We start from the raw sequence: 13,508 nt of genomic DNA on the forward strand, positions 1-13,508 counted from the left end.
GTTCATCACAGACATGGGTTGGGATTTCCTAATGGCTGAAGTGAAGGACCTGTCTTGTATAATCTTTTGTCTCGTCTTGCACCAGCTGTTCTTATCAACAAACCTTGTTTCTTTCAGTGAATGAAATGCCAATTCTAAAAGCTGATGCAATCAAATATTTGATGGTGTTTCGGAGTCAGGTGAGTGGATATTGGTGGACTGATCACATGATGTAGAAATTATTAGATAGGGAAATACCTATATGATACACCAGGGTTTTACCTTACTTTAATTACAGGAACTTTGTTTTTTGTCAAGATTTTTTTTGCAATTAATATTATTATTATCCCTTGGGACGCAGTAAATATTTTTCTGCATCCATTCTCTACATTTGTGGGTACTGAAGGCACATTTCTGTGTGACCGTCACGTACATGAACAGTGATATTTTACTGACCAACTGCTTGTCCTCCCACCAGCTCCCAAGGGAAGCCCTGGTGTCCAGTCTGTCCCATCTGACACGGTACCTGCAGGCATCCAGCGTCGTCGTCCACACCTATGCAGCTCACACCATAGAGAGGCTGCTGATGGTGCGCGTTGCCGGCGGAGCTGCTGCGTGAGTTGAAACAAGTGGTTCTAGAAGTCCCTGATGAGGAATTTACTATGGCAGTGTGCTAAGTTGTGTCCCTGAGTCAAGAATCCTAAAGCCAATATGATCGTGTTAGATATCATTTAAAGCGGCATTAAACCCAACTCTCACTCATGTTGATGATATTCATAAGGATTGGTCGATCGCCTCCGTGATCTAGTGGTAGAGCTTCCACCTGGAGAGCAGAAGGTCTGGGGCTTGAAGCCCAGTCCGCGTTATACCAAAAGACGTCAAAACATGGTACTTGTTGTTACCCTGCTTGGCGCTTGGCATTAAGCGGCTAAAACAAAGATTGGTCAGTCGGAGTCCGTATTCTGTGTCTGAGTGGGGTATTCGTGTTAAACTGTGGCATGGTATCTCAGTGCGCAAGCACATAAAATCAGCATTAATACTGACTAGTACAAACAGACAAGCACGCACGCACATACACCGCTATAGAAGTGCAATAATCTTAAACGCTTCATTATGCCCCATTTCACCTCACCTCACATAAAAATTGGTCAAGAAATAAATTTGTTCAAATCAGTGAAGCAAAAGTAATGCAGAAGTTGATTCAGGGTACAGTCATGCCCCGCTAATACGGACTTCAGATATCTGGAAACCGAGGTTCCCGGATGATTTTCATTCAAAACGAAATAATTACTATATAAATTTACCCGTATATACGGAAATTCAGTTTCTGGAACCGGATGGTCATTTTCATACACAAAACACTGAAATGCACACAAAATTGTCTCATTTACCCGGACAATACACTTCCGCTGGTGGTAATCCTTCCGCTGGTGGTAATCCTTTGATTCATGAGAAGTCAATTAACCAAGTGACACTGAGTTACGTTTGAGACGAGCTTGTTTATTGTACATGTAATCCCATTCGATAAATATGGCGTCTGTCAGCAAGTTTGGAAACCATCAGTAAGCATTATGGCACTGAATTTGGACATACCATAGGAAAATCGACAATTGGTGACATTTTAAAAGACAAGTCATTACGACTTGTCTTTTAAAATGTCACCAAGTGCCCATTAATGTAACTTTTCCAGTAAGAAGCTGGTTTCAGTTATACGGAAATTCGTTTATACGGACGAATTGTGAAATGACACAAGTGTCTGTATAAACGAGGCACGACTGTATTTGAATCATTCCGTCAGTTTGTGCTCTCTGCTTGATGCTTGTAACACGTAGCCAATATGAAAACTGTTCCCCTGTTTCAGTATCTCAGTGGCTGATGTTCAGGCCCAGGCAAGTAACATGCTCCCTGGTCTGTTTGCTGCCATGGAGATGCCGGGATCTGTCGAGAACGAATACATTATGAAAGGTAAGACGCTACAGGTATAGACACCATGAGGTAATACTGCTAGCCCACAGCTCATTTTGGACTTGTGCTTCATGAAACAAAACTAGATTCATTACAGAAATGGACTGGTCGTCATTTTCAACATTTTGGGACCAATGGGCTAGTGACCTATTTCGCTATTTAGATATTGCAGGAAGACACGATTTGATTGTTTTATAACCATGGTAACACTGGTTTAGAAAACCCAGTAGTGCACTTTAACTCATTATTAGCAACTTCTCAACTGGAGGCTTACTGCAGTTAGAGAATGATATTACAAGAAACGATTAAAACTTGTACCACGATAAATTCAAACTGTAATTCGACATTAACACATGACTGCATGTCTGCCTGCTGGTGCTGTTAGGATTGAGTTGCCTTGAGAAATACAGAGTTACTTCCCTTCTGGCCAATTACTGATGAAGCTGCAATTCCAGGTTTTGTTTACTAAAAACAAAGCCACTGTACACATAGGTATCAGTAATTCAAAAGATACACATCTCCAGTATAAGTGACATTCACATGTGGAAATGAATTAAATTAAAATTAAATTAATTAAAAACGTTTTGTTAATCTTCGAGCAGTGACAGGCAGTGATTAATGTTGATATTCATACAGATATAAGGGAGCCTTATTATTCTATCGGCACCAACCTAAACCTACTTCCGGTGAACTAGCGTGAGCCAGAGTGACCCCATACAGCATGCCTTGTCAAGGCACTTATCTGCTCACCCTGTGGGGATTCTGGTTAGAATAAGTCTCAGGCAACCTTTGCTGGTCGTAAGAGGCGACCAAATGGATAGGGTGGTCAGGCTTGGCGACTTTATTGTTTACGTGTCATAGTACCCCAACAGTGTGGGTCATTGAACACATTATCACACATTATCTGGTCCAGACTCGATTAATTACAGGCCACTGGAATGTTGCTGAGTGTGGCATTAAACAACAAACATTTCTCTGTTCAGTGTGTGAGTTGAGAAAGTCTGGGTGTTTGCACTGAACATAAGAATGATCCTGAATAATTAATGAGTAACAGTTTTTCGAATATGTCTGACGTTCCCCTTGTTTTGCAGCGATCATGAGAACGATGTCTCTACTGCAAGAACATATTATCCCCATTATACAAGAAGTGCTGAAGAGTCTCAAGAATAAACTTACTTTGGTCTGCAAGGTAGCGTACAGAAATGCTTAAGCTGATTCCGGGTATCCCAGATCATCTATGTTTGGAAACTCAATAACTGAATATGAAGATCTGGGGTAGAACAGATCTTCAGCAACCCATGCTTGCCATAATAGGCGACTATGCTTGTTGTAAGAGGCGACTAACGGGATTGGGTGGTCAGGCTCGCTGACTTAGTTGATGCATGTCATCGTATCTCAATTGCTCATGATATCAATCAGTGGATTGTTTGGTCCAGATTTGATTATTTAGAGACTGCTGTCATATAGCTGGAATATTGCTAAGTGTGGCGTTAAACAACAAACAAACAAAATGATAATTGAATACACAGTATGTTTGTCAAACTACTTTGTGAACTGTAAGTCCTGGATGATACAGATTTGGGAAAATAAGGATAAAACTTGTAGACTAAGTCATGTCTGGTACCCATTATTTAGGTGGTGAAATACCTCATGATGATGGCCTAACCCTTCTGCCAGTGAACACAAATGTGAAAGGATTCCTGGTTTAAACCGTTAGTTTGTTTGTGAAATAATAAAGTGCACACCAAAATTTAGGGTGGCTATTGTGAGGATTTTTGCTGTTGCAGTTGTCTTGTAATAGTGTAAGACACAGATGCAATACAATCTGCGACTTTAGCCACTAGTCCAAAGCCCTAGTCTGTTCAGTCTGGTAAGCTCAGCTAATAATAGTCCATATGATAACACTAGACTCTACAGAAACTGATGCTTAGAGCCATGTTCGGGTTAGTAGAGGCAACAACAGATTGTTTTGGAAGTTGCTGGTGGTTTAAAGGAGTTATCTTTTATTTTGCCCCATTTTTCTCTGACTGGGATAAATAGCTCACCTGGCCTAGTCACGAATCTTTAGCTTTAAGTTAGTTTTTAACATTTTTGGATTATTAATGCAGAAACTATTTGAATATCAATATTGACAGCAACTTTTGTTAATTGACGTCTTTATTGACATTTTATATTGTTGACTTACAAGACTACATGTCCAGGTGCCCATGAAGATCCGCGGTAGAATAGGTCTTCAGCAACCCATGCTTGCCGTAAAAGGCAACGGGATCGGGTGGTCAGGCTCGCTGACTTTGTTGATGCATGTCATCGAACCCAATTGCGTGGATCGATGCACATGATGTCAATCACTGGATTGTCTGGTCCAGACTCTATTATTTACAGACCGCCCGTCATATAGTTGGAATATTGCTGAGTGCGGCGTTAAATAACAAACAAACCAACCAACCAACCAACCAACCAACAACATCTCCAGGTGGGCTACATTGCCGTGGCACTATTTTTTGGAATGGAAATGATTAACAGTATCTTTTATTTTATTATGTCTATCAGTGTTAACAATGAATATTTTAGATTGCAATTGGGCCATGGACAGTTGCAATGCATTGAGAGCTCAATCAGTTGTCACATGCTTACTAGTATTGACTTTGATCCTCAGAACCCCAGCAAGCCCCACTTCAACCACTACCTGTTTGAATCTCTGTGTGTGGCCATCAAGACCACATGTAAACACCAGCCGGCAGCCATCAACAGTTTCGAGGACACTTTGTTCCCTCATTTCACTGAGATCCTTCAGCATGACATTCAAGGTGAGGTCACCAGTCACAGACAGGACTTAAATGACTCTCCAACCTTAGATTTTCAATTTTCTTGTGTGAACCTTATTTCACACTTCCGGGTGGTCGGGTGGCCTAGTGGTTAAAGTGTTCGCTCATCGCGCCGAAGACCCGGGTTCGATTCCCGACATTGGTACAATATGTGACCCCTGCCGTGATATTGATGCCCCTTGCAGTGATACTCCTGGAATATTGCTGAGAGGCATTAAAAATTATTCTCAATTATGCCATAATGAATATTTCTTTTACTTTGCAGAATTCATGCCTTATGTGTTCCAAATCCTGTCCCTGTTGATGGACCTGCACCATGACGGTGTTCCCGAGACCTACATGCAGCTGTTCCCCTTCCTTCTCACCCCTGTACTTTGGGAACGACCTGGGAACATCCCTCCTCTTGTCCGTCTCCTCCAAGTTTTCATAGAGAAGGCAGCCAAACAGATCGAGCCAGAAAAACTGGTGTGTTGTTAATACTAGAGTTTTAAATTTGTGCATTTGTCATCTGTTTGTGCAAAGAGTGAGTGAGTTGGTTTCATCACCGCTTTGAACACTCGTCTAAGGCACCACAATTCACTGTGAAGAGCTGCATCTCTTTGGTACCCCATCTTCCCGAGGTAGAGTTAACTGACTTTAAAAGTCCAGTTTCAACCCTTGCCGAACTAGGCTGGTATTATGGAGTTACATTTTGGCTGGGCCAAAGAGTCTATGTATAGTCCAATCACGCACCGAAATCGAAATCCGGTCGTAAACTGTCGTGCAGATTTCGGTCGATTGCAGGGTTTGCAAAGCATGTGCACCACCAACTCGTCAGCAGATATTTTCCAAATCTTTTCATGTTTTCAATCAAGGTGCTCCCGTGATTTGATGCACTTAGCGATGTAAGACCCATTTTATCACAATATAGATTTTGATTATCGATCAGATCGTCCTGACTGGGCGCCACCATTTTGTATGAAGCAAACACAAGTGATACGAGAAGTGGAATCTGATTGGTCTATAGGAGGGGCTTAGAAGGGACATAACTGGTAATAGCCACTGGGGGCGCTACGATCGAGCCCAGTAATTCCAGCCTTGTTCGGCAATGGTGGAAACCGGGCTTTTAAAGTCAGTTAACTCCCTTGCCTCGGGAAGATGTGGGTACCCCAGCAACCTGGGTTCGAATCCCGGTTCACACGATAAAGTTTCTAGGTTTATCAGCTCCATACCCGTGCTTGTGGGTTTCACCAAGGTGGTAAATGTCTGAGACCTGCATCTCTTTTGGCTTTCCTCCCACATTAAGCTGAAACGCCGTGATATAACTGGAATACTGTTCATCGCGTCGTTGAACCATACTCACCTTCTTGTTCCTTAAATTTTCATCTAAATTGTATTTTCATTTTACATTTGCAATAATTTTGTTATTTATGCTATATATTTTAAATCTTTCATTATTTGTCAGTGTGCCATTGTTTAAGGTCTATTGTTTTGTTTCAGAATGGTCTTTTAGGTATATTCCAGAAACTTATTGCATCCAAGACGAACGACCATCAAGGATTTTACCTTGTAAATGCAATCATAGAGTTTATGCCATCGTAAGTATTTGGTTCAGATTACGGTTTCTCTCATTTGTTTTAAATTTGAAAAAGCAGAGAATTGAGGTGTGTGAATTATCAGTGTGATATTTTTAGCTCACCTGACTGAATGTCGAGTTAGCTTATGTAAAGGCCTGCTTGTCCAGTGTTGTTGGCATCTGTGAGATAGTGATTATTGTTTTATGCTCCATTGACAAAGTCGGCATCTGTTAACATCTTCTGGGAAACCATTGGACCAATGAAACTGAACTTTACGTGCTTGTTCCTAGCAATGATGACACCTGAAGTTATTCAAGATGTTAAAATCCGTTTTTCAATAATGATGCCATGGTAAGCTGAAATTTCTTATGGAAAAATGGAAAGAAATTTGGTATATGGTAGTTGGTAGTGGAGCTCAGTACATTATGTTCCGTTTCTGGCGTATTTATTATTTAAACTTTGCTCTTTGAACATGCTCTTAACTTCTTTCAAAATGCATTTAGGGCGGTGCAGTAGCCTACAGGTTAAAGCGTGTGCTCGTCACGCCGAAGACGATGCCCGACATGGGTACAATGTGTGAAGCCCATTTTATTGTGTTACTCCGAACTGAGTGTTAGTTTTTAACAATGCAGCAATTATGCAGGGAATATTTTTAATATCAATACTGGCAACAACTTCATTTTTGTTGACATTTATACTGTTGACTAAATGTCCAGGTGAGCTAGTGTCACGACACTATTTTTTTCATGCTGACCTTTTGTATCTGGTCCTGTAGCCATTTGTAGCAGGTGTGTTGTTAAATTTTTATTACGGCCTGTCCCCTTGATGTGGGAGGAAAGCCTGAAGTGAGTTGGTCATGGATGCGTCTGTGGTAAATCAATAAAGGCATCACCACGATCATATTCAGGCTTAGACTCACACCATGACCATTTGATTGGTTGGTTTGTTGTTAACGCCACACTCAGCAATATTCCAGCTATATGACGGTGGTCTGTAAATAATCAAGTCTGGACCAGACAATCCAGTGATTGATATCATGAGCATCGATCCACACAATTGGGATCGATGACATGCATCAACCACATCAGCGAGCCTGACCACCCAATCCCGTAAGTCGCCTTTTACGACAAGCATAGTCGCCTTTTACGGCAAGCATGTGTTGCTGAAGACCTATTCTACCCCGGAATCTTCACGGGTCCATGACCATTTGAACATGGCAGGTACCTACAGCAGCGCAACCAATGAAGATCTGGGTTAGAACTGGTCCTAAAGAACCCATGCTTGTTGTGAGAGGCGACTAGCGATATCGGGTGGTCAGACTTGCTGACTTGGTTGATGCATGTCATCATATCCCAATTGCGAAGATTGTCAATCACTGGATTGTCTGGTCCAGACGCAATTATTTACAATCCGCCGTCATATAGCTGGAATATTGCTGAGTGTGGTGTAAAACAACAAACAAACAAACCTAGAGCAACTCTGCATCACAAGGTCTGACACCTTAAAACATTTGGTCAACTGTCCCCTTATTGATGAGTATCAGCTGCAGTGCTATGTGTAAATACCACAAATATGACGTATTGAAAGGAAAATCTGTGTTCACAACAATATGGACTCATTTGGTAATGGACCAGTTGTTTACCTACCGGTAATATGTAGTCAGGCTTCAGATGGGTGCCTTTTTGAGGGTAGTACTTTTGCCTTGTTGCTTTGTTGACAATAGATATTACAAATTACTTTTATAAGGACATCTTAACCATCACAGTATTCTTGCACATAATTGCTCACACAACATCACAACATTCAATTTGAACTTGCTCACTTCTCAGATGTTTTTGTTTGTTTTGTTTGTTTGTTGTTTAACGCCACACTCAGCAATATTCCAGCTATATTACGGCGGTCTGTAAATAATCAAGTCTGGACCAGACAATCCAGTGATTGACAGCATGAGCATCGATCCACGCATGTGGGATCGATTACATGTATCAACCAAGTCAGCGAGCCTGACCACCCGATCCCGTTATCAGAAAGAACAGTACACTGGGACTGACTCGGGGGACATGTGACAGTGACGATTTGTGTTGGTGTTTATTCCAAGTGAAGGTCTATGTAGTGCCATGCATCCTTATAGCTTACCAGGAATCAGAGATGGTGTAAGATATCCCTCAAAGCATCTTGCATGGCGTTGTCTACAGAAAGAACCTAAGTATATATTTTGGTTCCAGGGACCTGGTGACTCAGTACATCAAGCAGGTGTTCATCCTGCTGTTTCAGAGACTCACAAGTTCCAAGACAACCAAATATATCAAAAGTAAGTGTCAGTCGTGCAATCATCCTTTCAGCCTTCGAAGTTCACACGAGGCCAAGGCTTCTACATTGTGCTGAAGTCAAGTAAAAGTTCAATGATGGTAGTCCTCTTTGGCTAGTAGCATGTGCTGGCTATATTTCTGAACCAGTTTGCTGCAATTTGAGGACCAGCTAAATAAACCTTACACCTTGCCTTTTGTTTACTGAATGAAGTTATTGTGAACACGTCTCAAGAGGCCACTAAAATGCTCCTAGGTTATGTAAATAATTGTTTTAGAGTCCAGTGTATTAAGACTAGCCTCCACTTCTATAAAATGTTGCTCATGATATTAATCACTGGATTGTCTGGTCCAGACTCGATTATTTACAGACCGCTGTCATATAGCTGGAATATTGCTGAGTGCAGCGTTAAACAACAAACTCAACCAACCAACCAACTATAAAATGTATAAAATGCTGCTTTGATTTTATGGAGATGTTCTATGATATTAAATGTAACAGTGCATCAAATCTACTTGTGGATGAGACAGATGTGCTGTGTGACATCGGTGTGTCTGTTACAGGTCTCCTTGTGTTCTTCTCCCTCTACTCCTTCAAGTTCTCGGCCACATCAGTAGTGGAGATGGTGGACAGCATTCAGGCAAAGTAAGTTGGAAGTACTGGTACTGTAAATAAACAAACAGCCTCTATTTATTTAAAGCCTCAGTCTTCTCAAGTATATTTCCAACTTTATATTAGTTTTCTTTTCCTGCCTTTAATAATGCATGTGGTATTTACAAGCAGCTGCATGCATTACAGTTTCAAAGTCCAAATCATGCAGTGAGGATTCAGGTTACAATGCATGTCGTGGGTACAACCAGCTGCATGCATTACAGTTTCAAAGTCCAAATCGACCTGTGAAGATCCGGGATAGAATAGGTCTTCAGCAACCCATACTTGCCGTAAAAAGCGACTATGCTTGTCATAAAAGGCGACTAACGGGATCGGGTGGTCAGGCTCACTGATTTGGTTGTTACATGTCATCGTATCCCAATTGCCTGGATTGATGCTCATTATGTCAATCACTGGATTGTCCGGTCCAGATTCGATTTATTTAAAGACCGCCATCATATAGCTGGAATATTGCTGTGTGCGGCGTTAAACAACAAACAAACAAAGCCCAAATCTGCAGTGAGGATTCAGGTTACAAATGCATGTTGTGGGTACAACCAGTTGCTTGCATTACAGTTTCAAAGTCCAATCACCAGTGAAGTTCAGGTTACAAATGTCCCCAGTAACCTATGATTGTCGTATATGTGCCAACTAAGTAGATAGGTTGGTCAGGCTGTGTGACTTGGTTGAATGTGCGTCATCGTCATATCAATTGTGGTTATATAAAGGCTGCCGTCATATTGCTGGAATTTTGCTGAGTGGTGTTTAACTTAACTCAAACATATCAAAATATATCTGAAGAACCAACCTCCACGTGTGCCACACTTAAACTGATGTTCCCAACAAATGGCCCCAAATCTGTAATCAACAAAAGTTGCAAGGATATTCCTGACAAGGTGAATCCTAATTTGTACAAACATGCCAAACCCAGTAATTGCCAACCAGAACAAGAATATTTACAAGAATAAGTAGAAAACTTTAGATTAGATACATCATGTCAATTATTAATATACTGCTCCACTGTATCAAGAAATGTCCCTATAAGAATTTGAGTAGTATATAATAAAAACAAGGCAAGTAAGTAAATTATAGTCAAGCAGCGACTAACAGTTCCCTGTATTCACATGGCCATCTTGTTTATTCAAGGATGTTCGGAATGGTTTTGGAGAAGCTCTTCCTTCAGGATCTACAGAAGATCTCGGGGCACACGGAGAAGAGGATCTGTGCAGTGGGGGTCACCAAGATCTTGTGTGAGGTACCATCCATGCTGCAAGGTGACTACCTCCCTCTATGGTGAGTACTGCAGCATTCTGTGTTGTGCTGGTGGTTTGGTATCCAAACCTAGTTTATTTCAAAGCAGAGGCTGCTGTGTTGGTGTTCCAGGCTGTATTGCATTTCCATTTGACTTTGCTGATGGTAAACAGGTAACATAAGACAAAATGTATTAATATTATGGTTGTTGTTGGTGGTGTTTAATGACGCACTCAGCAATATTCCAGCTTTTCTGAAGACCTTCATGGGTCTATATATATTATATCTCTATGATGTGCCATTTTGAGATAGGGAACGTATAACTTATGTTAGTAGACATTGAATGAGAATGCAGAATGTTCATCGTTGTTATAATTATGATGTCTATTGTCAGTTTCTCTATTGAATCGATTTGGGGGTAAAATATTCAGTTATTTCTTTGCAAAACTGCATGTACACATAAAAAAAGTTTTGAAGTGGTGCCTTTTACTTATGGGGATTTTGTTTGTTTGTTTTTTGGTCTTCTGACATGGTTTAGTTGAAAACTTCAATACAGTCGACAGCCAACAACCATAGTAACCACAGATTTCCCAGAAAGGTGGCTCGGTTGTCTAAGGTGCCACAATTAGCTGTGTAGATTTGCGTCCTTTGGGTATGCAAGAAACCTCTGATCGTGGATTGCCCTGGTTATGTTTCTAGGTTTGTCAAAGTGGTAAATGTTGGAGTTATGCATCACTCTGGGCTTTCTTCCAACATTAAGCTGGCATGCCATGATATGACTTGAATACTGTTCAAAGCGGTGTTAAACCAAGCACACTCACTCACTCCAGAAAGATGTGGGTATTAAATGTTTTGCTTTGTACATACAACAGGCCCAAGTTGCTGCAGGCTCTGGTCGGCCTGTTTGAGTTGCCAGAAGATGACTCAGTCCCAGATGATGAACACTTCATAGAAATTGAGGATGTCGCAGGTATGGTGTCTTGGACTCCTTGTCCTCTAATGTTCTTAGACCGCCTCCGTGGTCTAGTGGTAGAGCGTCCACCCGGAGAGCAGAAGGGCCGGGGTTCGATCCCCGGCTACGTCATACCAAAAGACGTTGAAAGATGGTACTTGTTGTTACCCTGTCTGGCGCTTGGCATTAAGGGGCTAAAACAAGGACTGGTCCGCTTTGAGTCAGAAAACTGTGTCTGAGTGGGGTATTCATGTTAAACTGCGGCATTGTATCTCAGTGGGCTAGCACTATAAATCGGCATCAGTAAGGACTAGTACAAGCAGACACACACACACACACACACACACACACACACACACACACGTGCATGCACGTCGCTATATAAGTGCAATAATCTTGACGCGACGTTAAACCCAATTTCACCTCACCTCTAATGTTCTTAACTTGATTATCAGTAAACATGGTAAAATAGTTTTAAGAACATAATCAGAAACCAATCTGGGCATTCTTTAAGTTCTATCTCACAACAATTCATTTAGGCCACTTGTATTTATGGTGAAGTTCCAATCAAATTTATGAAAGTTAAATTGCCATTATTATCAGATTTATTGGGGTAACATGATTATGGGTCAATTGCCAGTTCAAGCAGAAAATTTAGATTGAATTTCTGTTTTTTTGGTCAAAATGAAGATTGGTGTTTGCAGGTTACCAGACTGCATACTCCCAACTGGCATTTGCTGGGAAGAAGGAGCATGACCCCCTAGGGGACAGCATCCCCGACCCCAAGACGTTCCTGGCCCAGCACTTGCAGCAGCTTAGTGCTTCTAATCCTGGCATGGTAGGTACATTACAGATGACTTGGACTGGTGGCAGGATCCATGGCACTTACATATTGCCATGAAGTACGTTGATACTTTGATTTAGATTTAGATTTGTTTGTGTGTTGTTTAACGCCGCACTCAGCAATATTCCAGCTTAAGACGTCAGTCTGTAAATTTATTATTTATAAATCTGGACCAGACAAGCCAGTGATTGACATCATGAGCATCGATCCATGCAATTGGGATATGATGACATGCATCAACCAAGTCCTCTAGCCTGACCACCCGATCCCGTTAGTCGCCTCTTACGACAAGAATAGTCGACTTTTATTGCAAGCATGGGTTGCTGAAGACCTATTGTACCCCAGATTTTTATAATGTTACTGTTAAACAACAAAGCAAATCTAACCAAACCAATAATGTTTTTTCACTATTATAGATAGCCAACATGATCAGCACTGGTCTCCAGCCTGAAGCCCAGAACTTCCTTCAGCAGTACCTCCAGGCCGCAGGAGTGTCACTGGCCTGAACTGTACACATCTCTTTCACGGAACCACAGATTATGTCAGCTTCAGAATGACTCACCACGTACTGGGGATGTTGTGTTTGTTAATAATGAGGGATAGTTTCCTGGTAGATGTCAGCAGGCATCGTCTTTCAGCACTGGATATGAAATCGACCATCCAAGTACTTCTGTCAGCGGATGTGTGTATTGTTTTTGTTGGATTTGTTAGGTATTGGCGATCAAACCCATCAGTGGAAACAGATGTGGTCAAGGTCACTTCAGTTTAATTGATAACACCATGATACAACAGAAATACTGTTCAAAGTGGAGTTAGCAAAACTCACTCACTCACGACACCCTGATATCAAGTCTGGTCATACAGTGAAGATAGGTCCCAAGCAGTTGAAAGTGTTCACTGGTGCATGGATTTTGTCACGATAGAAATGATGGGGAATACGCATATTCTTCGACCATTAAAAAGACTTCACATTTACAAGGCTAAAGAGGAGTGACAAAATAATACTGACAGATATTTGTGTTGGTTTTGTTGGACACAGTATATGAAATGAGTGCATACATTATTGTCAGTTCCATTGTAAATTTTGTGAAGATGTCAATGTGTTACTGAGTGTGCTAGACTAAAAGTGCTTGTATATTTCCTGCAAAATGTGTAAATAAATTACATGCTCATTGTAA

The 13,508-nt window shown here is 41.2% G+C and overlaps 1 protein-coding gene across 1 annotated transcript in view; it reads left to right on the forward strand.

Moving 5' to 3' along the window:
• LOC124141158 (exportin-2-like) overlaps window positions 1–13,508 on the forward strand; it is a 34,592-nt gene extending 21,084 nt beyond the window's left edge. Inside the window, exons 15-27 of the mRNA XM_046509077.2 lie at window positions 118–179; window positions 458–594; window positions 1,841–1,944; window positions 3,036–3,133; window positions 4,601–4,751; window positions 5,035–5,234; window positions 6,249–6,346; window positions 8,551–8,636; window positions 9,196–9,277; window positions 10,430–10,576; window positions 11,407–11,504; window positions 12,191–12,324; window positions 12,747–13,508. Coding sequence (XP_046365033.2) covers window positions 118–179; window positions 458–594; window positions 1,841–1,944; window positions 3,036–3,133; window positions 4,601–4,751; window positions 5,035–5,234; window positions 6,249–6,346; window positions 8,551–8,636; window positions 9,196–9,277; window positions 10,430–10,576; window positions 11,407–11,504; window positions 12,191–12,324; window positions 12,747–12,836 — 1,487 coding nt within the window. The 3' untranslated portion in view covers window positions 12,837–13,508. The remainder of the gene's footprint in view (window positions 1–117; window positions 180–457; window positions 595–1,840; window positions 1,945–3,035; window positions 3,134–4,600; window positions 4,752–5,034; window positions 5,235–6,248; window positions 6,347–8,550; window positions 8,637–9,195; window positions 9,278–10,429; window positions 10,577–11,406; window positions 11,505–12,190; window positions 12,325–12,746) is intronic.

The sequence above is a fragment of the Haliotis rufescens genome, unplaced genomic scaffold (assembly GCF_023055435.1).
Source record: "Haliotis rufescens isolate VD_foot unplaced genomic scaffold, xgHalRufe1.0.p SCAF_2, whole genome shotgun sequence".
Classification (NCBI taxonomy): domain Eukaryota; kingdom Metazoa; phylum Mollusca; class Gastropoda; order Lepetellida; family Haliotidae; genus Haliotis; species Haliotis rufescens.